The sequence below is a fragment of the Mesitornis unicolor genome, unplaced genomic scaffold, assembly GCF_000695765.1.
Source record: "Mesitornis unicolor isolate BGI_N332 unplaced genomic scaffold, ASM69576v1 scaffold4349, whole genome shotgun sequence".
NCBI lineage: Eukaryota > Metazoa > Chordata > Aves > Mesitornithiformes > Mesitornithidae > Mesitornis > Mesitornis unicolor.
The window spans coordinates 155,597-180,022 of NW_010207851.1; the positions used below are offsets into that span (position 1 = coordinate 155,597).

A 24,426-nucleotide genomic window follows, 5' to 3' on the forward strand; every position below is an offset into this window, starting at 1 on the left:
TCAATAGGTTTAGAAAAGTCAAAGTTTACACTTTGAAAGTGTAAAGATACCTTTAGTGTGGGGAAAAAAAAAGACTTTATAATCAAAAAGTTTTATTTTAATCACTTGTTCAGAAATGTATTTTGATAATAGCAACTTCTGATTACAATAAAAACCAGAAAAGGCGTTCACTTACTGTGGCATGGGAGGCGCTGCCAGTTATCAATGCCCTACGGAGGTCCTTTAACATTTTTACGTTCTTTAGGCCTCAACAAAAACCAAAGCTCCTCTCCCAGGTTTAGTAGCAAACAGGCTGTTATTCTCCAGTGCGAACCTTTGGACGTGCGTTTGGTAATAAGCTTTTTTTACATTTTCTAGGAAAGTATTCAGCTTGTCAGTAGGCACCATTGACACAGTGCAGCCACCCCATCCAGCTCCAGTCAGACGTGACCCGATGGCCCCAAATTGCCTAAAACAAAATAACAGAAAAAAATCCTGTAAAATAAACCAAAAAGGAGTAATTTGTCATACATTAAATTCTTACAGAAAACTAGTGAATACTTTACTCAGAACACATCGGTGTCATCTGATTTTTCTGAAGTTCACTCGGTTATACGCGACATTACAGCAATCTGCAGTTACCATTTTGAACACAAAAAATGCAGATGCTGTAAACTGCAATATAGTTAATTTCTGTCAATTCCAAAAGTCATCCTCTTTTATAATGCCTCAGCATCAGCTGCTTTAAGGATCACAGCACAGCTGAGATGAAGAAAATGGGAGAAGAAAGGAATTGTGTTAGCAACATTCATGAGCCATCAGAAGTGAAAACAGAAATACATGACAAAACCAACAAAAGCGGGTTCATAAACTGCACAGGATGTAGGCGTGCAAGCCGTTTTCTCATGTGGCAGTGACAAATAGCTCTATTCTTCCAGGACAGATCTAACACATGCTGAAGATTAACAGGCTTCTGCAGGGCTGCCGAGCGGGCTGGTCGAGAACAGGAGAGTTCAGAAACTCTTGGACAGTCACTGCACTCAAACGTCGGCTTATGCCGAATGGGCAGAGCTGGGTATCTCTCTTCAGAGGAACCTCAGGAACTGAACAGATTTACAGCAGTAGAGGTGAAAGAAGGATTTAGTCCCAAAAGAAAAAAAATGCCGTTAAGGAGGGTGAATAGAAAGAACAATGACAAATAAACGACATCCAAATACAAACCATTCCCGGCCTGCTAGAAATGTCCTACAGCAAGGCCCTTGTCATTACAGGACTCGGATGCCATCTCATTAGAATTTAGTAGAATTATTTTCATTCGTTTGCTTACCTGTGTTCCTCATCTTTACTCAGATTCAGAAAAAGCAGGGAAATACCATGTAATAAATTTATTTGGGGCTTTTCTAACCTAGTCAGAACAGGATGATTTAGAAAACTCATTTGAAATCTTATTCTCACGAGAGATCTAATCTGATTTGCAAACAAATACTTTTGATACATTTCCAATACCCAGGCACAGAGAGATTTACCAGTCCTAGAATGCACTTGAGGGAGAGAGCATCACATGAGTTACACTGGAGAACGACAGCTCATTGAGTAGGCTGTGGTAATTGTTCATATGTGCATTTTATGTTAAACGAATCTGGTACACTGCTGGGTGAGCAGAGGTTCAGGTCAAATTTCAGGCGAGAACTTACATGTGTGTTTGATTCTAAACATGCTCACATCTCTTCTTGGACAGAAACACTTTCTTCAGTGTGTCTGTGTGGTGCCACCCTTCATACTGACTCAATTTTATGTTCATTCTTTATTTCCTGTTGGTGTTTTATTTTACTTATTATTATTCCTGTAAGCCACTCATTCTGATGCAATTTTTGTAGTTTCTGGTCCATGGAGCAACCTCCTAAAATGAGCAGGATCCAATCCAGTCTCAATTGCAATCAACATGGAAATTCCCATCAACTTTGTAAGGCCCAATCCACGTTTCAGAGTCTGCAAAATCAACTGTCTGTACTCACGTCATCTGTTACCTCAACCAGGACTTCGTATTTCAGATGGTGTCTGTCTTTTATTTTGGTAGACAGCTGAAATCCCTTCAGAATTGTTCTGAATCTTTTATTGATTTCATAATTCTCTGTGGTCAAGCTCATGCCTCGTTTTTACTGAGTCATTTTAAAATACTTGAAATGAAGCATAATGTAGACAGAAAATCTGCCTGTTTCAGAGCTGAAGTCACTGTGTTTCAAAACAGTGTGGCTAACAGTTTCAAATGTGGCAATATGATTAGACTTTCGGGCCTGAATGCTGAGGAACCTGGCATTTTGCTGGGCAGTGCTGTAACACCTAAAAATCAGGTCCCTGGTATTACAAGAATACAGAAGTGAGCACCTAATTCTGCACTGACTGGAGATGCAGCACAGGGAAGGTATCTGGATCAAACACAAGAGAGTTAACTGTGGAACAGGTCCAAAGCTGTCTGTTTGTGAGTCTTAATCAGTTCAGTGCTACGTTAGACTCCTCTGGTAAGGCGAGATTCATAGCCAGACACTCTCTGCTTGCGCGCTGACATCTACAGCACGCATTTATGAAGAGGAGTATCAGCAGACCACAGTCTTGTGGATGGAGCACTCACCCACACAGTGGGCAAGGTGGACTGAACGGAAACAACCTGGACTGTGCTGCAGCCAGGAGGACAGGGAGCAGAGGGAGAGATGAAGCCCATGAGAAAGAGAACAGATCTGCAGCTCAGAGCTGGGGCGCTCAGCTCCCAGTCCTGGGGTCTGGCCTTTGCTTCTTGAAGAGTTTATAGCTCTTGTTCCAGTATACACTGGATAAAAAGAGAATTCTCTTATGAGGAAGGTGTGCGCAAATGAGTAAAAACGCACAAAGACTGCAGCAAAGGAATGAAAACGGAAGTCCCATAGTTTGGTATATGGAAGCGACAGGTAAGACATTGCAGTACCTCATTCTAAAAACAGTTGTGCTATAAGAGGTGAAAAAATCAGAGCGATAGTGTTGATTCCAAATACTCAAAATTATGAACCAGCAGTTCAGAAAGCATGGAGTTAACATGATGGGATTTAAATATATAAATGGGTGGGTATTATTCTGTTCTGTAGCTTAGTGTATATTGGAACAGCATCTTTAAGCTTTTCTGGCTCTGAAAGAGCTGCAAGCTTATTTTTGTAAGGTAGTTCTTTGTTTTGTTGAATTTTCAAGTTGTGCCATAACTCCAGGCTTTGCAGCTCTAAGAAAATCATCAGTGGTAAGAGTCCTGATAAACTGCAGAGTTGTCTCAGCTGCCACAACGCACCTGGAGGAAAGGTAAACACTGTCTTTTACAAGTGCTCGGACAGGATTCATCTATCTTCATCTGTAAGGGGCATGACTGGTAACACAAAATTTACCATGATTTACACCACCAAAAGATGGAGAAAAAGAGAATGAAAGTGTGTTATTTGCAACACTTGAGAATTCTGAGAAATTTTCAGAAATACCTAAAGAATTCAGGAGCTCAGATCCAATTTCTTGTTCCTTAACTGTTTAGTAGATCCTCTGTGTTACTTACTTTAAAAGACCAGCGGGTAAAACAGCTACTGGCAGCATGAGATAGGTTAGAGAAAGTACAAGTCTTCTGTCTTTGCAAAAAGAAAAGAAAACAACTGACCAACTCGTGGTTACAGTTTTCAGCACTACAAACCACAGCAAGTATGGATCCCTTTCTTTCTTGGCAGAGGTTGTACAGTAAAACATAAAGATCTAGGCAAAACAGAAAACATCTGGATATGCAGATTATTCTTCACAGTTTAAACCTTGTAAGGAGAGAGCAGCAGTAGACTCGGGCAACTCTGTGGAATGTATTTTTGGAAAGGCTTTTTAAAGTTACAGGGCAGCTGTATATCCTTGCAAGTAAAGAATGTAATTTATGTAGCTCTTGGCCACTTCTATAATCACATCAGCCAAATTCTCCTAGAGTGACTAGTGATTTTATGTCCCTTAGTTTTTTAATGTACAACTTGACAGAAGTTAAGACTTTAGTGCCAATAGTTTCCAAACATTAAATGCTGGCTTAAGCTGCATTCATCTAGAACAGCTATACAGAAATCTAATCACAGAATCAGGAAAACACTGGAGAATATCAAACTTAAGAAGAAAGACACACTTCTTAGGAAATAACTCTTGATGGGAGAAGACTGTAAAGAACAATGAACAAATAATTTACTTGCTCCTGTACAATGAATGTCATTAAACCCTTCCAATTAAATAATTTTAATATAACAATTAGAGATAGTTTCACATGAATAATGCTCCACGGTGGTGCTTAGCTGTGGGCTCTCCTGCTGGTACGTGAGCAATCTGATGTAACGTAGGCACACACATCGCTTTTCCTTCACTATTGATATTTTGGTCCCTGGAACTGAAATCCTCTGGTTAATTTTAATTTAATTTAGTAAACTCCTAAGTGCATACTCCTTTCCCTTGGGTTCTGTGGCTGTGTCTATGCTACTGCCTGCAAGCGAGTGTCATGATAAGCAGGCTGGCCCAGGGAGCAGGAGCAGCTGTGAAAGCACAGAGCTCAGCATAAATGAGAAACAGAATTTCCATCCCCATCCTGAGCTTCATGCGGCAACAGACCGTTGCTTGCATCCACCCTGGCTTATTGCAACGTAGCACAGGTAACTCCACACTGTAGTGCAGATCTTGCCAGTTTATACCGACGTGTTTTCCCCTACTTGAAACAGGATAGTTTTCTCCCAGTGTTTCTGAGAACAGGCCCTATCAGTATGATTCAGGCTGGACACCCCAAGTGAAGACACTCAGAATGGAGTCGGTTTGGCAAAGTTGAGTTGTCGGATGCTACTGACTGAGGCAACAACAGTGGGTAGTTACCGTACCTAAAAACAATGCAGATGTTAAGTTTTAAGGCTTTTCCTCTGACAGTGGTGCCTGCTGACAACTTGCACTGGATCAACAAGCCTTGTAGCCCAAGATGTTTGGTAATTCAATAGAGCATGGTTGCTGTCTTCAGCTGACTCTGGAGACAGTTCTCCCTTCTCACACACAGATCAGCAGTTCCCTTTGAGTAGCTGGGACAACCAAGGTGGAACTGCCCTGCTGGGTGACTGTCGTAGCTTATTCAGTGATGTGATCATTACGTGATAAATAAACTGAACACAGCCGGTGAGTTACGTACTGGATTGGCTCCCAAGGAACAAAAATCGTATTGCTAAATTACTGTCAGACTGACCAATGGCTGCCAGGGCTTCCTCTGTGTTTTACCACAAAACAGCATGTGTAGCCCATATGCAGAAAATCTGTGAATGTCCAAAAGTCTTCTGTTTAAAGATTGTATACAATTCCTGGCTCAGAGGCCATTCCATCTTGTCTGCAAAAGAAATCAGACTAACCTAAATCACCATCTGTATCGTACTCTATCAACTTACAAACCTGGTAAATGGGTATTACAACTTTCAAAATCTGCATGAGTACAGAAATAAGAATGCATATGGCAAATTGTGTGTTTGTAAAATTTGTAGTTTCACTATAAGCCAGACTAATTTCTTAGTTTAAAAAAAGCCAGTTGCTAGTAATTTTAGTAAAGAAATTTGTAGGTGGTAAGGTCTTCATTTCTTTACCTTCAAACTGAAAGTTTCTGTTTCCTTCAAGACTGAAAGAAATAGCAGAGAGGATGGGGCACTTTTATAGAGTATTTTCTTGACCTCAGGCCTGCAAGCAGTTATGGCACCCTACCTTTCCCTTCTGGTGAGACAGTCGCGCTCTGGCTTAGGGCAGCGGTTCCCAAACTCGGCACGCTCTTCTCAAGAAGCAGAAGCCGTAACAGATGAGCAGAAGTATGAAGGTGGCATCACCAGGAGCCGTGATGAAGCGAATGAAGGAAAGCAGCGGGGAGGAAGTGGCTGGGGCAGAGGCAGGGATGCAGTAGTGGTGGGCAGCTGTTAGAATGATCACCAACTACTAAATTCCCTCTATAGGCACTGAACTTAGATCAAAGTTAGTGTAAGATGTCTGTCCCATGATGAAATGTACCAGAAACACAGAAATTAAGAGGCACTGAAATGCGTACATCCTTTCACACTGGTCCTGTGGTATGGATGAACGACTGTGTAGAATGTGAGTACTAAGTATTCATTTTTACTTTCTGTATTAACACATGGTTGTACCAGAGCTCATCACCCCCTGTAGCAGAGCTAGGAAAATCACAGCCTGCTATAGACAGCAACCTGCGATGTCCAGCTCGCTTCATGCCATTTCTCAAACTCTGCTTATTCAGGCTAGAGGACGTGAAACTGGGGAGGAACAGAGGAAGAAGAGAAGGGATAAAAAAAGGGAATGTGTTTTGGAGTTGAGAGGGGTTGTTTTATTGTGGCCAAACTGAGTTAGGGAACCCAGCTAAATGAATGAGGCTGGGGGAAAAGATGGAGACTGAACAATGTGGAGAAAGCTCAGGCACGCAATGCAGAGAGGAGAAGCCATTCTAAGCCACTCCAAGAGGAGTGTGAGTCATTTTAACGGTTAACACACTCATCTTTTAAACACTGAAATGCTCTCCGACCTATCCGATACCCTAGACAACATATTTTTCTGATTAAAAAAATGCAATAGCATTTCACAGTATAGCATTTTGATTTCAAGGAAACCTAAGAACGTAGGACAGCTTGCTTCTGCCCTGGCGGCAGTTCTGAAATGGTTAAGAAATACACAAAAAGTAACCGAGTTCAAATAGAACAACTAAGACGATGGTGTCAGAAAACCAGTTATGACTTCTTCTAAAACTTAAAAAAAAGAGCAGCCAAGTCTAACGTAACACTTATGATGATGAGTCAGTCCAAAAGCAAAGTCTGTAATAAAGCCATAAACTGCAGCTTTCATCTGAAAGTATTACACAGATGTCAGTAGGGAAACAATTGACCATGTAATGTCCCTGCAGGAGATTAATTTTGTAATAAGAGACAAGAATACTTTCATTTTAGAATTGCAATAGCCAACGATGTCATATTTCTCATCAATTCAAACAATATTCTCAACAGGCGATTACTTTTCCTTGTGGTCAGAACTTACAGGCAGATGTCTACCAGCCGATCCAGCTCAGGACAGCTGCATTCATACATCTCCCTGCAGCTGATATGGCTCTGGTTCATTAATTCTCCCAGCAGCTGGACTGCATTGGCAGGTGCTTCGTTGCATATCTTCTTAAATTCCAGCACTCTGGCAGCTTCACTGTACACATGCTTTGCACGCTGGTATAACTTAAAGGTGGAAACTAAACAGAATGAAAATATTAAATACTACAGTTACTATTAATACTCACTACAAAAGGAACATATAAAACCATAGTAGAATTATACTTCTTAGTAATTAATATTTTATATTTCTAGGATAAAAGTTTTCTGCAAAGGCTCACCTACACCTTCTTTAAAAGCCCTAATAAAACAGTATTTAGAGTTCATCAAAATACACCGTACACATTTTTTCATGTTGGTAACTTCATGGATATGCTCTGGTTATTTGCTGTGTCCCTGAACAGACCCGGTCTCTCCCAAGTTCAGGAGTCAGCAGTGACGTGCATTAGGGCATTCATCTAAAGCTTGCGGATTTTCAAAGAGCAGGAAAAGGAGAAGAGAGACAAGCGCTGTATTCAAAGCAGAGCTTGCTATCTGATGCAGTCACATGGAGTTGCTATTTGGCTGTTCTGCAGAGACAGCCAAGCTCTGGAACCACTTCTGATGATTTCAGCAATCTACGTTTGCAAGTATATGCAGAAATCTTCCTTGAAAGGCTGGAAATAAAATTGTGTCCAGTATTAAGTCTCTGGGATGTACCCTCCAGCCTGCAGCCCTTACACACTGAAATGTCATCAGGACCTGTATAATCGCTTTTTATTTCTCCAAAGTGTAAATCACGACTGTAAATGCAGACAGCACAGTTATGAGAGAGACACCAGTAGTCTGAAGTGAAAGGGAAACATTGAACATGGCAGTGTTCTGCTACTGGTGATATTGCTTCTGGTGATATTTGTTTTGTAATTCAATCCAGCCCGCTACTGAGAAGCTGTGTGTTGCTGCCTTTTGAACGGGCCTTCTGAACGCATTTCCAACTAGGACAGAAATGAGAAAACTGAGTGCCCCCCACAAACATCACCTTGAGAGTATCACACAGGAAGATCGTATTTTGGTTTCCCGTTTAGAGGTGTTTTACCCATGGGATCTTGTTGCTGCTGGAGTTACTTGCCCTGTTTTGAAAGAGTGATGTCTCAGTATTTTTGAATGTTGAAGAAAGGCAGCTTGGCCTATTTTTAAGGATAGTTTCTCTTTAAATATTCTTTTCTTATAAACCATTGTTTTAGAGCAAGGAGATTTCTAAATGTGCATTCGTTTAGGGAATATCTAAAGTTGCGTGAGAGATTGCCATAGCTCACACTCTCTTGTAAATCACCATTGAACAGTAGTAACCCAAAGAATGAACTGAAAACATGTCTGGTTTCAATTGTAAGGCGACAGCCTTGCCAAAGGCTGTGATTGATTCGGAGACCACCCTTCAGTAGAGCAACGCTCTACTGGCCAGATTACCTTAAAAATCTCTGGCGCTGTGTTGCGCTCGGCACGTTATGAGCTGGCAACCAGAGTGGGTGCTCTGCCACTGGCCGACAGCCAGCAGCTCTGAGCTGTGCCCTCGACAGCACTCGCTCCCAGAGAGCCGCTCTGTGCAGAGCAGAACGTGCCACCTTGACATGGGCTTTCTCTGCTGCAAGAGGAACCCTTGCCGAAGCTCCCGGGTGAGAAAGAGCGGCTGGGTGTTGTTTTGAGACTCCTTTGTGGACATTTACTGAATCAGTATCGGTTAAAGGCTGGTATCTTTATGTCAGCTATTGCTTGGCTATGAGCAGCATTTTATTTCAGGAAAAAAGTCTGTTAAAAAAAAAAAGAAGTTACTTTTCCTGGCAGTGTACTGTTCAGGTAAAACTATCCTCAGGACAGCAAACACCTCTGTACTCTTAAAATCCTATTCTAAAATAATGAAATTATTTACGTATTCTCGGCTTTCAACACCAAATAGAGAAACTCTCTTGCATCTCTTGTGTGTGGATGGGTAGTCCAACCAACCATCTCTATATAATACAAGACAGCAGAGCACACGTGGTATTTCCAGAAATTACATCTATATTTTAATCTCCCTGCTACATCACAGGCTTTATATTAGCTCTACATAAATAAAACCTGAATAGGACATGTCAAAGACCTGTGGAGATCGTGATTTTAGGAGAGTGCAGGAACTGATCAGAATTTGCATGCTTCGTGCAGCCACATTTTTTACAATTAAAAAAGGACTGGTTTCCTAAACCATACTCTGTCACAGTTACAAGAAATAAAACCAAGAGCACCCAACTGATTAGTTTGTATCTGAGCTAGGGCTGGATTGCTCTGAAAGAGGGAAAACTGAAGCCCTCCAAGTAAAGCTTTCAGTGTCACACAGCACTGGGTCTCAGCCTCTGGTGCTCAAAGGAGAGCAAGGAAGCAAGGTTTAGAGAAGTAATGCCAGATTCTTAAAAGCCTGTGGATCCTTACATTTATTATAGCATATGGAAATTAGATTCTTAATCTGACTGAAAATGTGAATATACTTTCCTAATCCAGTAAACTATAAAGGCCTGGTTTCTCCCACTTAAATTTAATTCCAAATTAGGGTTATATAGGTACCCTCACCTCCATCTTCTGTCCATGAAAAGGGCAGGTCAGGGAACATTTTATCCCATCTGAGCCCTGGATTGCTTGTGGTACCCATTTCTCTGGTGGCGAGAGAGAACTCCAAAACCTCTGGTGCAATGAAACCAGCTGGCTGGTCAGCTACGCTGACCTAAGCGCAGTGTCTAGGGCACGTCTGCTGTAATGCTTCTTCCCTAAGGGGATCTGCGAATATCCAGTTCAGGTGCTTGGCTTGCTTAAAATGACGTCGTGCCATTCGGACTGATGGAGGTTTGCAGTGGCTGAGGATCTTGTCTCTGACCAGAATCATGCTCTCAAAAACTGTTCTTTGAAAATCACTACACATTTCCTCTCTGGTATGTTCTGTGTAACTCACTGCCACGCAGGAATGAACTGTTCGATTTCAGAGCTAGACACACGCTCACCATCAGAACCTCAGGGTCTCTTTTTTCCCTTTCCGAAAAGACAGGATGGAGGTTGGGATTTATTTTGTATGGTATCAGCTGCACACAGAAGAAAGTTTCTTGTGGGCTCAAGTGAGGGTAAGCGATACCTTTTATGGATTGAAACAGATACAGATCAGAAGAAATTAAAGTCGACCTGAAAGTCAAAACAAGACCAGGGAAAACTTCAAGGCGGACAAGGAATCCTACACCTGGGTCTGCTCTTGGTGACGTTTTGTCACTAAGTTTTTAGCACAGAGAATTTCTGTAATGTCATCCATGGACAGGTAGATTCAACTCACTCACAAATCACCGCATGCCCTTGAAAGAAATGGTGACATTTTCCAGTGCACTGATAGCTTGCACTGCAGCAAGAATCTTCCAAGTTGTTAAGAAACAGCAGTCTAACATTAATGAAAGTTTGTCCAAAATCCATACAAAATCTGTTAAAACTAAACAAGCATCCTGGGCTATTAGGCCCAAACAACTGTGGGTTAATTAAATAGAACAGAAAAGTTTACTGTTGGTTTTCAACTGTACGGTCATATTTTTAATTTTAGCTTTACAAAAATTGTGCAAACCTGTCCACTCCATTTACAGGGATTTTTTTTTCTTTATAATTAAACGTTGTGGTTTCTCAGCAACTCGTATTATTTGTTACAAGTTCAACTTCAGCAGATTCCTTTCTTTAGAGGCTTCCTGTACAATTCTATCTGACCTTTAGCAAAAGACCAACCTCTTCAGGCTATATATTTTTTCTAGTTGTTTTGGCAGCTTCTTAAGATGTGTTTCGCTGTAGATTAATGAGCTACACATGGCTGATGGGACTGTTAGAAATTTACAACAGGAAAAACTCACCGACACAAAATCATGTAGGGGACAGTTTCTACCACCATTATTCATGTGGAATAGTACCCCTCTCTGTTAGGCATCCTGCTGATTGAACATGATGAGGGTGAAGGTTTCTGGCTCACAATGTATATAAGAAAATGCTGCCAGATGGCTTTAATTTGAGCCAGATTGTGAACCCCCTACTCGAAGTGGGGAACAGTTACTCTACTGGGGCTGCTCAAGTAACTGTTTGCAATCTGGCTTTCTGAAAAAAAAACAGGAGACGAGTCATTGCTGGATTCAGTGACCCATTTAGCAGACACCTGCTTCAAGATTATGATAACTACTGGTTTAAAGTGATTTTTTCCTCCAGAGAAATGCTAGCTTCAACAAGGCTTTCGCAACCAACCTAGACCGTTCAGTGCCTGTGCCTAACCTGCCGCACACCCTAAAGGACTGCACCCTGCAGGTAGCTGTGTGGGATCTGCCTGCAGCAGCCACCCCTCTGGGGCTCATCCCAAGAAAACCACGCTTTTGTGGAAGGGGATGGTGCGTTGCCAAATTTCTCCGTGACACAGATCAGGCTGAGGCTGGAGTAGGCACCTGGACACTCACGCTGCAAAGCACGCTTAGGTCTACCAGTCTGGAGGCAGCTTGTGCTCATGTAAGACGAGGGCACTCTGCTAATGCACACTGCAAAGCCTTAGGTATCCCAGAGCAGCCTGGCAATATCTGCGAGTCCACCTTCACGCACGCCTGTCTGTGCAAATAAGGCTGAAACTGCTCTTGCACTGAGGTCACCGTTGATTCAATTACTTGGCAGTGGGGAGGAAAGGCTATTCAAGCACCACTCACTGATGCTACAGCACAGACTCAGGATTCTCTTTCCAGGGGGCAAATAAGAGGGCAGTTAAACAGCCAAATCCACACAGCAAATGGATGCCTGCTCCTCCCATGGCAACTGTGTTCCCAGGTTTAAACGTCAAAATTAGATTATGATTTATACATGAAAAGGAAAAATGGGTTTGAAAATACCTCATTTAAGAAGGAAAAAAAAAGCATTTCACAGTTAAAGGAATACACTGTTTTACAGGAGAATATCCCTTTGTGGTGAAGCTTATAAATACTTAATGTCCCACAATCACCACACACTAAATGTTCTGTGAGGCACTCAAGTCCAAGCAAAAACTATGGCACAGTGCACCTTAGAAAGTAATAAATACTATTTTTTCTAGAGATACTCAGAAGCCACAAGTGCAATCCATGTGTAAACATTTGCAAGGGGGATTTAAAGTCGGGATTTTGAGTTGGCCAAGGAACAACTCCAAGAGGTTTAGAGAAGTTTATGCATCATCTGTACTTCTTCAAACCTGGGGAACAAGTGGGCTGTGCAGTGGGGAACTCCAGAAATCCTCGGGTACCTGCCTATAAAGGGATGCAAAGCTGCTGTGTGCTTCCAGACCCAGCCTGGGACCCGCTCAAGGCCTGTCCAAACCATTTTAATTTGAGATCTGGAGTTTTTATCTGGTCAGCCTTACACATTTATAAAACTTTATCTAAGTACACAGTACCATCACTGGAGGAGCAGAGGAAGAGAACCTTCAGGCTAAAATAATACTTGCACAGCACATTCAGATCCTTAAACATGAGACACAATGCCAGTACAAAACACTATTTGAAACTATCACTGTGCTTTGAATAACACAAAAAATTAACACTGCTGATAATTTATATTCAGTCACAGAGAACACTCAGAATCCAGTAAATTATCTAAATCGTAGTTCCCATGGAAATAATTCACCCTTAACATGATATTAACATTATTTATTTAACAGAAAAGTTACTAAAATGTGTACAAAGGAAGAAAGATACCCTAAATGTTAAGGTTCTTTGTTCACGTTGAACAAAGAAGTTCAACAGCATTCTGAAATTCTCTACAGAGATGACTTTTTTGTCGGTATGTTTTCTCTCACACGAAGAAGCCAGGCATTGTCATTAAAATATAGTGGGAAAGTAGAGCGGAAACAAGAAAAATGTTTCTGTCAAACAGCCCCTGCTTTTCCAAAGACAACATAAAATGTAATTTGTTTAGTGTGTAACAAAAACAAACAGTGGATTTAGATGCCTTCTTTCTGTGTCTGTCTTGTTTCTTCTTCGCATATAGATTTACAGAAATCTGTTACTTAATTTTATATTCTACATGCAAAGAGGCTCTCAGCATAACCCATTTTAATTGGCCTTATCAAATGAAATCATGGTCGTGCAAGTTTAAGAGATTCTGTTCAGCAAACATCTGCAAACGTTATTCACAGCCACAGTATAAAATTTCCTTTGAGTTTCTTCTATAGCTTCTATGTTTAAATTTTTTATCCAGACGTGGGTTTTTTAAAAAAAGTCAAAATAACCTGTATAAACAATTCATTTCTACAGAACTGTAGAATTGTGTTTTATAAACCACGTATAAGGAGTAAAAACATCTGGAAGTTAATAGTCTCGTATTGCTTCGTGGAGGGGAGAGTGAGGGGACAGTGTACGAGATTTACAACCTTGTAGTTTCCCATGAAAAAGCTGCAGAGTGCAGGTACATGGTTCGCTTTATTCCTCATGTACACACAGCACAGAGTTATCGTAACTCTTTCCACGGAGATAAAGACTCGCATTAAGATGTCATAGTCCATCCTGGTACCCCCTGGCAGTGCAATTAGACACTAAGATCGTTTCATACTCTCTGATACCACTGGGGTACAGATCAGGTTATAGATTCAGGACCTGGTCCTTGGTCAATTATATAAAGTTTACAATCATTCTAGATATACAGATTATTTAAATGCAAGCAATAGGTATGTTACTGATGTCTATACATCAAATATATACGTTGCTGAAAGCAGTCCTGGAAAGGACTGGCAAGGATATAATTCAGCTCTGAAACAGTAGAGGTATTAAGGCTACAGAATGGAAACAAGTAAGTATGGGTTATTTTAAGTTCTTAAAGAAAGATTCTGGTTTCAACTGGAAACCTGTTATAAATGCAAATGAGTTCTTTCATAAATGCTCTATTATTTGGTACTATTAGCAACCCTACCATATGCATCCAGGATCCATTCCATGTGTGCCAATGCTCATGCCTGCAGGGTACAATCATAAACAATACATGGGAAATAATTTAAGTGGCAAATTGTTCACCTCTTTGTTCACCTGTAATTGTTCATTTTCCTAAAATAAAAAAATTACAGCAACAGAAGCTTCTTTCTCAGGAGTGACCTATATGACTTGCTGCCCAGTGTATGTTTTATGAAGTGATCACGATCACCAATTCAGAAAGAGAAACACAAGCTCCATCTATGCTGATCTTTAGCACCAGTTAAGGGAGAGCAAACAGGATTCATTTTAATGATGCAGTAACCATCCAGAATGTTTGGTTTTGCTAGAGCTGCTGCCTAAAAAGGAAGCCTAGTTTAGACTTTTCCCCAAAATAAGACCTGAGTTATTTAGAGATGTCTCAAACTGTGCAGGCTAATCTAAAATAGTAAGTGATCTGCTACTTCTATCATTTTAGAAACGGTTCAATCAAAATCAAAGTTTTACTCTATTTTAAGTTAAAAGTTAGAATGCAGATAGTGGTAGCAGTTCTCTCACTTGCCACCCAAGACTCTGGGGAAGAATTCTGGCAAGACTCCCACTTGCTCTGCTTATCAACACATGAACTTTTTATATAATGCAAACACTGTACACTAAACCCCACCATTTCATATATGCTTACCATCTTGCGTGTTTGGACTAAGGATCTGAGAGCGGAGCTCCTCCAGGGTAATTCCCAGGCATTTACAAATTTCCTCTGTGCTGTAAGGCTCAGGATGTAATACCTCCTTGACAATGGTCAGCATTTCCTCTAGGCTAACTCCTAGCTTGGTTTGCACATCATGGAGTCTCAACATTTTTTTCCAGTCCAAGCCTTTTGACTTTGAGAGAAGCTAAAATTCAAAAAATAAAGCAGATTCTATTATGCATTCCCGTTTAAAACTATTTAATCATCCATAAGCACCTTTAAGATCCATTTGCTCTTTTCACTTAACTGGGAACCATCAGAAGCTACGATCCATCAGCACACAGAAGATAATCGTTATATTTACTTACAAAAGGTCTGTGAAAGGCAGATATTCTTCCCTCAAATCAGATATTGTCTGTAAAAGCCCTCCTGGGATTATCTGTGTGATACCAAATCAGTGATTTATCCTTTTCCATGGATGTTGCTACTTCAGGCACTTACTAACCTTTTACAGTCACATCCAGACAATTGCTTATATAAATACTACTATATTGTAACACTAAAAGTCCTTGAGAAGTCTGTTTCTGTACTGTCAGAGTTTGCTCTGACATTTAAAACTCAGTTTGACCTTTGCAATATGCTCCTGGAGTTTTCTGAGGAACATCTGAGGTTGTCATTAAAATCCTTTCTCATAATAGCCTTAAAAAATATGAAAGTGGGCATAAGGTATGTGTGAGAGAATTAGCTGTAACCTTTCTCAACCTCTTGAGTTTAAAGTAAATTTTAAGTATGTTCTTTTAACATCCAATTTAAAGGAAGTTTCGAGCCTTACAGGAAGGTTACGATGTGTTAGTCAGAATCTGCTCCATTCCTACTTGATTGCTACGATCCTCATTAGTTATAAAAACATCCAGTTTTCCCGCTCCAGACAATGATGTTGTGCGTTGTGTATCTTTACGGTGTTTTGGTAGTTGACAGTAGTTACTTCAACACAGCACAATCCTAAACGGAAATATGTCAAAGAGGCTTTTCTGTGGAAGGTTACTACATGTGCTGATGCTTTCATGTGCTTAATGAAAACGGCTGAGTAAAGCAGCCGTTCTCATAAGGTGGAATACTTGTAATGTTATGAATTATAGAATATGCAGTGGTCATTTTGGGATCCTACTGACATACCACCTTTAATGTCAACAGATTACTACAGAGCAAGACACAGATTAGCAGGTACGTGCCAATGTTGTTTTACAGTATTAGCAAGCACATGACATACCTCCAGTTCTGCACCATTTAAGTTAAGATTAAAGCCAGATCAGGCTGTATGTTTGCAGAGAGTTTAAACCAGTGCAGAGAGACCAGGGAATGAAATCCTCTTCCTATTCAAAGCAGCATTAAAACCTCTCATCAACAGGGACAAGATTTCACCCCGTGCATTTCATTATTCTTTTCAATAAACACTGGTTTTGAGTGAGATTGGTTTGAAATCATTTATGTCTCAATTCAGCAAATCCATTTAACTTCCTGAGTCAAAAAATCATGGGATTTACATACAAGTCTGAAAAGCATTTCCTTTGCTTTGTGCAAAGTTACAGCACAAATTTTAAGCAGAAGATCTACTGCCCAACTATCTGCTATAGATTCTCACCCTCCTGCTCTCCTCCAACAGGCCTTTTGCAGGGGCTCTTCCAGTTTTGCTTTATAACAGTATATAAAAATTGGCTACTTTTGGTGCCATCTAGTGACCCGCTAAGATTTATGTGAGGCTCAGTAGAGCAGAACAAAGACAATCCAATCAGAATCCTAATCATGTGACTCTGTCACCATCTAAGACAGAGTTTATATGTTCAGTGGTAGAGAAAGCAGCAGCACTGTCCAGTGGCTAACGCAGAAATCAGGGTGAGAAAATGTTCTTGTAAAAGACTATTAAGTTACTTTGGCCTGCTTTTCAAAGGCTCTGGGTACTTAGAACTCCACAGCCTTTATGTATTTTAGCTTACTTACTGACACGTTGGAATAACAATTATTGCTTCATTTGTTTTAAGCAAATACTCTGTCTCTTCTGCTGGTGCATGTTTGTGACGTGTTCTTAAATCTGCTTCAAGGTACTAACCGAATGAAAAGTTTTCCTCGTACTCGAATCCTAACGTTCAGCATCGCTAGACTTCATTAACAGAAGTTAAACAGAACTAAGAATTTACAAAAAGAATTATTTTTGTATTTTGTACTGTATTTTATAAGGCAACAAAAGGTTTTCTACTTTCTTAATATAATAAATAATACCCTGTAGAAATCTATCATGTGTATTGTCACATTTGTTCCTTTTTCTATACTTCAAGGGAGATGCTGTATTTTAGATGAGCTGACCTCGCTGGGGTTTTACAGGTCAAATGTTCCAAATGGAAACTGACCCCCGTCAGGCCAGTGGGCAGGGCTTTGTTGGAAAGGCCTATACTGCTTATAGCAAAGTTTCAATTCTAACAGCACTGGGAAAAATGTTATGGGCAAACATCAATGGTTTTTGAAAACAATCTAGCTGCAGCAGCCCAAATTGTAATGGATGCAGAACAGAAATGGGAAAAAATCCCATCTATTTAATGTACAAAAGTAATCCCAATACTGATCCCACAGTTGGATATTTTCTTGCTGATCTCTGACTAGATGGATTAAAGGTGCAGACATCATCCAGCTGGCTCTTAACTGCCAGGATATGGCATCTGTAGCCTTTATTGTCCTTTATTGTGCAACATAAGCACACTGGAGAATTTTAAGTAACTGAGAATAAAACATACTTAGTAAATATAAATAAAAGGAAGTCTTACTACGTTTAAGTATAGGATCCTTAGCCCTTATATAGCAACATCACTTTCTTACACTTTACAACCCTATAATGTCATCCGAGCATCCTTCCACATTTAACAAACATTAGTTCATTAACTATATGGCACTGCAGTTGCAGACGTTCTTGGCACCACTCTAGAGCTGACAGTGAAGCAAACCACACAGTGGTGAAGTGGGGCAGCACAGCATTCACTAATGCTTGTATTCATCCTGCAGCACCTACTGTGCGAGTTTTCTGAGGTATAAAGTAGAAGCTGATCTCCCTTGGAATTGTAAGTGTTCTGCAGAACATAAGCACCCTTAAACAGACTGTTTCATGGAGTACAGGAAAGCACTCGGAGGCTACAAGAAGAATAAAAAAAGAAAAAAAAACACAATTAAAAAAAAAAACCAGTAAAAGAATGACTGCCCAGAAGGGAAAGGAAACAAACAGAACCTGAGAAAGATAATTTTGGAAGGATGATGAAGAGCTCACTTTCTGTAGGACAGACTGACATGAAAATGTTCTACACCAGCACCAGCAGGGATATGATATGTTGGCATCTTTACTTACGTGGACCTTTCTGCAAATATTATGAAATTCTAGAATATCCTAAAGCAGACAAGGGGGGAAAAAGCCTATCCTAAGGCACTTACAAATTTCTTCTTCAGAATTTCTTCTAAAGCATTATAGTGAGGTTCAGCATGTTATTTCATAGTTCCATTAGTTTAATGGTGCTTAAAACACTTTCCTGCTTCCACTTACATACCTGCCCTCCTTCACCCCACTGTGACCTGTTCCTAAAGACAGTCTTTTCCTGGCTCAACATATTTTTATAGTGTGTGCAACTTTCCATCTGGGTAGCATATGTTTAATAATAGACAGGTGTAAGTTGTTACTCTCCTTAAAATCAAGCATCTGCTAAAGGTACCGTTTTAGAGATTGCATCATTGCCAAGAGGAATGTGAAAAAAATCATCTTTCCTTACCATGTTTTCAGCTTAATGCACAGGACCAATAATTTAAAGCAATTTAGAAAGCTGTGATACAATTCACAAAATCTGGTATATAGAAAAACAGATCAAAAGGTCTTACAACTTAATGCACTTGCAGTTTGCCTTTCAGAATAGATCATCTGTGAAAGCTCTCTGCTTCTTATGCAAAACAAATCTTCCAAAAGAAGCTCTTCCTAAAATGCATACTTAGTCAATTAACTATCCTAAATTAGAGGCTTATCAGTTATACCAGGACCAACACACAGAGAGGTTCTTATCTTAATTTTCTTAATGGCATAAGAATCTTTTTATTAACTTCAGTGACAACGGTTTTAACTATGGTTATTTGTGCTCTGATTTTTACCATATCTTATATGCACCTAAAATGCAACTATGCTCTTTATACTTTAGTTTAAAGCCCCCTTTAAAAGTCATCTGAAGTTTAGCTTCCCTCCTTGAAAAATATCTCAACACGGTGTTTTATATTACATTTTGTGAGTATCTGACTATCTCTTCAACTCTCTTGTTTGTTTGTTTTTAGGATTAACTGCGGTAATTTTTCATTTAATTATGATGCCAAGAGATGCTCAAAGTACTTTGGAGTATTGCTCAGATTTTGGCCAAACATTTTGTGGCAAGGAGTTCCGCACTGCAGTTCTTAACACTTTCAACTAGACTTTGTGACCCAAATTGTCACAACCCCGCTATGTTGGGTATAATCACAGTAAATCTTTATGCTTACTCCTCACTTAATCTAATCAAGGAAAAAATCCTCTGTATTCCTGTAACAACCTCAAATCAAACCCTACATGTACACATTCCTAAACGTATGGGCTACAAGTTCCAGAATTAAAGTGGAACTCAGATTTTTTTTCATGTTCAAATTCCATACATTTTAGAGATAATTGCAAGCTGTAAACTGGCAGCACAACCTAAATGGTGGGTTTTGACTCAAGTCTGGTTTTAAACTTCACACTAACATACATGCTGCTGCTATTCAGCATTTTGAATATTACTTCCAGGCCTCCAACTAGTAGCTTTGATGTCCTCTAAATCCTAGAAAATACACATCTATTGCCATATATACATATAAACATGTGACCACACTGGTTGCTTTCCATTATCTGTCATTATTTGGCTTTAATTAGAAACAGCCTATCTTATTAAGAATATTTTCTGCTAAAAAATAGACTTATTTCCTCCATTGAAATATAATACAAAATAAATTTAATAGAACCAAATCACATAATCTTCTATATAAGGGCATAGTCCTTGCACTTCCATTAAACTCGGCAGGAGCTCTGTTTCTGCAGAGATGGAGGTGTCTGGTTCTGGAAAGAAAAATGCTACTTAAAGTAGCACCTAGCCAGGTGTTAAAGACACGATTGGTCAGAAGTGGAAAAAAGAACACATTTAGATGAAGGTTTCATTAGAGTTTGACATAAGCCATATGTTACCTTTGTAGCCAGACGACACTCCATTACCCTAATATTGTAATGAGAAGTTGCTGCTTTATTCATTTCAACACAACTGTTAGCAATAACAAACGCTGCTCCGCTTGGAAGTCTAACATCAGTTGCCCTCAGAGGACTGAACTCTATCAACTTGGCCTATTGAAAGAAAAATGAATGGTTAGTTTAAATTTACTACTAGCTAACAGTGCACTTAGTTCTATAAATCAAATGCAAATTTGCATGTTTTTTCTCTTGAAAATGCAGAGACGGTTAAGGAAAGAAAACTGACATGAAACAGCGAGAAAAGAGGTTTAACCTCATTGGCCAAGTTACACATACATTTCAAACCTTTCCCTTGTAGCTGGTTTTTAAAATGTTTCCATTAAGTCTTTGGGTTTTCTCAGCATTTCACAGAACCCCGCCCAACCTATTTTTCTTGCCTGTTTAAGACAACAGTTTTTCTTTGATCCTCAGAAAAGTACCAGGCCTGGCTGAAGCTAATGTGCGTGCCACTAGAAACAAAGGGGCTTCGCATTCCCTTCCCCTTCACCAATATCCATCTCTCCCTTAGTTTTCCGATTTTCCACTAAATCACGTTTAGTTCACTGAGGCACTGAATAGTACCAAAATTTTAGGACTGACTAGAGACAGTGATCGTGTTACATATGAACAATCAGAAAAGTGACATGAAACTATATATAAAAATGGAGTTATTGTCTCCTTCCTTTTAACATAGGAGAGTGCTTTGCCTCACAGATGCCTTACACAGGCTATGTAAGATGTTCCCAACATTTGTGACCTTTTCATGGAATAAGCTAGGCATCCATTAATTAAATAATTCAGGATGTAATGTAATCAAGAGATTAAATTCACATCTGGTTTTTCACTGGGATAAGCTGTAAATCATGTGCCCTGCTTTGGCTTCTCAGAATAGACTGTAACTCTGCAAGCAGGGACGTCTTACTGGTTTTGGCACTGTGCACCCCCAGAGAGTTCCTGAGCAGCCAGAGTGCTAAATAAACAATGACAAATCTGCTTGTACATTATGTACAGCATGTGTGTTACTCCCTGCCATTGAGATTCTGGACCACGTCACAAAATTACTATCAGGACAGACAAGCTTGCTTGCATTTAAATATATCCTTTAAGAAGTGCTACATTAGGTCAGAATCTGCCCCCAAGCTGGTCCAGTGTCCTGTTTCTGACAGTAGCCATAAATGGATATTTAGGGGAATAAAAATATAGGACATACACAAAGAAATCTTTTTTGGGTGTATATTTTTCAGCTTCCTATATTAAAAGATGACGGAGGTTATACTTACACTGGAAGAAATGTTAGACTATTATGTTTAATAGCTACAAATAGGCAATACTCTATCAGTGCATCCAAGAAGGTCTCTTTTTGAATAATTTCTAAACTTTTGCCTTCCACAATGTACGGCATTTCTCAATTTAACAATGAATGTTTTGGAAAAAAACCAAAAACAGAAACAACTTCCTTGTTTGTTTTTAACAAGCTGCTTGCTAATGTCATTGTGTTTCTATTAGTTCTTCGGTTATGAAAAACACTGAATTCTCAATTTACCTTTTATTACCCATTCAGGGCTTTTACAGACCTTCAAAATATCACCCTCAAAGAGACTTGTTTTCCAAGCTGAAAAGTTTTAAATTATTCAGTTAATGCTTATACAAAAAAATAGCTTTGCTCAATCTCAGTGTCCTTTACTGTCATTCTAGTTCGGTTGGGTTTTTTTGAGATGGCAGGGCAGAGCTACATTGAGCTACAAATGCACCAAAGCAAGGATATTTTCTGTTCTGTTCACAATTCCTAAAATTTTCTTTCCCTTTCTGATCCCCACCTCTATATATCAGAAAAGCCTCCACTTACATCATCATCTGTGCGTATGCCAGGAAAATACACTGCACTCATGTAGCTGTGTGTTTACTACTGACTGTATAAAGTGTGAAGGAAAGGTGTAGAGTAGGTACAGGTGATGTGAAATTGAACACACAAGTGTCTCATGATGGAATTAAACATTTGGTGTAATTCTAGGAAATAGCTTATTTTCTGTATAAGCTCACGATAAGATACAGCATTAAGGAACAAAAGCTATATAGACATATAATATCACAGTTACAAGGAAATAAATGGTTGTCATGAAATGCTACATTAATTTTAATAAAAGTATTTTGGCAAGGTTTCAGGCTTGAGCAGTCACAGTACTGACCACCTTCTGGGACACTGGATGACCTCCACTGTAAACTCCCCTGCAAGCACTCATGCATAACTTGGCAAGTCAAGCTTATCTTTGCTAGTCCACCTTCTGTCAGCACGTTTAAGACAGCTAAATGCCTTCTACATCAGAATCCAGCCACAGAATTGTCTGGAATTGGCAGAACTGGGAATAAAAAAAATCTCCATTGTCTTTGTAACTGGACCTGGCAAAACCTCCTAGAACTGCTTGGTTATAAGAAGTTTCAAGAAAGCATTTTTGTAATAATTATCCCATTTGCACTGAATACAAGGCATACCGACCACTCAGATTTCATTATATGGGAAACATTCTAAGTTCCTCGATGAATTAGCCAAACAGTGCAGAACCTGGTGCTCTTCTAGAGTACATCTTTCCCCACAACTTTTCTTTCTCCTTCTTGCCATTTCTCATTTTCATTACCTTATTCCTTCAAACTCATACACAACTGTGCACAAGTTTATACGTATACTTCCTGTTTCATTTGCATACCAATGGTGCTTATACTGCTTACTAAGGTATTGCAGTTTCTTGCCTTTCTGCTAGATACATATGAAGATTTTTTTTACGTAAATTAATATTATGTTGTTAGTTTAGATTACAAAGAGCCACATACAGTTCCTTCTTCTGCCAGAAAAGAGATTGACTGGTCCATTCCTCCACCTTCTGTGCCAATGTAACGTTCACTCTTTGTGCAAATCTCTGCAAGTTCTACCTGAAAAAAACATTAACATGAACCTTCAGCCAAGGTTAAAGATGATAGTTTTATACTGCTTACATATGAATTAATGAGAAACCGATGAGATAACGATAGAGCTCTGAAACCACTGGAGTCTCACACACCAGTAGTGTAAGCTGGTATCACTCCAGATGGCACATGGCCCCTTTTTCCTTTTGTGCTCAAGCAAAGAATCAACTGTTCAGCCTGCACTGGACTCACGATAGCCAGATGCTTTTCAGAGTATCCTTGCTCAGATTCTTAACTGTTGTAGCTGTTCTCCTCACTTCACACCCTTCCATCCCAATAGCCAGTATTTTTCTGATTTATTACTTGAATCCATCCATATATGCGTTTTTGGTAGCTTACAGTCATTAGTTTATACTATTTTAATGCACTGATTCCATAATCAGAAATTATGTATTGAATGTAACTCAGAAACCCTTTCTTACTATAAATACTCTAATCAGTGGTGCTTGTCATTTCTCCTTGAGATACCATAGTCTGCTTACATTATTTATCTGAACTAATTTGTAACTATACATGATTTGCATTCTTTTGTGACGTTTGAGACAGATCTTTGTGCATTCTGATACCTGCAGGTCAGAGGATACGATGGGAGGGTGGAATATCACTATCATAACTGTCAAAAATAATAATTTACAGTAAAGCTTTCAGCGGTCAGGCCAAGTCAAAACAAAACACAAGAGAAGCCCTGGAGAACGGCTGGAGAACACTGACTAGACAAAAAGTAGGTCAAAATGAAAGCATCCATATCCACCTACTACGACCTCTACCAGTTTGGGTTTTTAAGCACAAGGCAGGCACAGGGGAGATGGGAAAAGAACTTCAGAAAAACTGCAGTCCCTTTTTCAGTCTGGTGGTAAAGTCAGATTCAGATTCCACACTAAGGATGCAGCGTCACAGGACTGAAACAAGCTAACCAGCACGGCAGGGACATTAGCCAGCACACAGCTGTAAAAGGCAGCAGATAGCGGCAGTAAATCACCGTGCTAAGAGAGAGGTATGTGCAGAGTGCCTGCCTGCTTGCTTGCCTTGCTCGCTCCATTTCTGTAATGGCACCACAGAGTTGTAAAATGGGAGCTTAGATCAATGTAATCAGGCTGAACTCTTTGCAAGTGCACTAACAACCAATTTACTCAGCTCACGATGCAGTTATGGCCAATAAGCCTTAGGCTGATAAGCAGAAGTTACCAAAAGAACATTAACTCTAAAACTATGCAGACTGGATGTCTTTGAATCAGACATGGTAAGGGACCACTCACAAGAAAAAGACCAATAATGAAAGAACATAGAAAGTACAATCAGCAAAAATACTTTCCTTTTCTGCACTGCCTTTTCTTTGTGTATTTTAAGAATGAGCTACAAGATAATGCTTCTTTTATTTTTCTGACCAAGTACAGGAACATCACACATTTTGGTGTTAGTTTTTTT

The 24,426-nt window shown here is 39.7% G+C and overlaps 1 protein-coding gene across 1 annotated transcript in view; it reads right to left on the reverse strand.

Moving 5' to 3' along the window:
- Positions 1 to 240: 240 nt before the first annotated feature.
- The window catches only part of GALK2 (galactokinase 2), a 44,108-nt gene continuing 19,922 nt past the window's right edge, over positions 241 to 24,426 (reverse strand). The window contains exons 5-9 of the mRNA XM_010192272.1: positions 22,870 to 22,968; positions 20,005 to 20,157; positions 14,733 to 14,943; positions 7,057 to 7,258; positions 241 to 448 (exon numbers count right to left, since the gene is read on the reverse strand). Of these exons, the coding sequence (XP_010190574.1) occupies positions 241 to 448; positions 7,057 to 7,258; positions 14,733 to 14,943; positions 20,005 to 20,157; positions 22,870 to 22,968 (873 nt within the window). The remainder of the gene's footprint in view (positions 449 to 7,056; positions 7,259 to 14,732; positions 14,944 to 20,004; positions 20,158 to 22,869; positions 22,969 to 24,426) is intronic.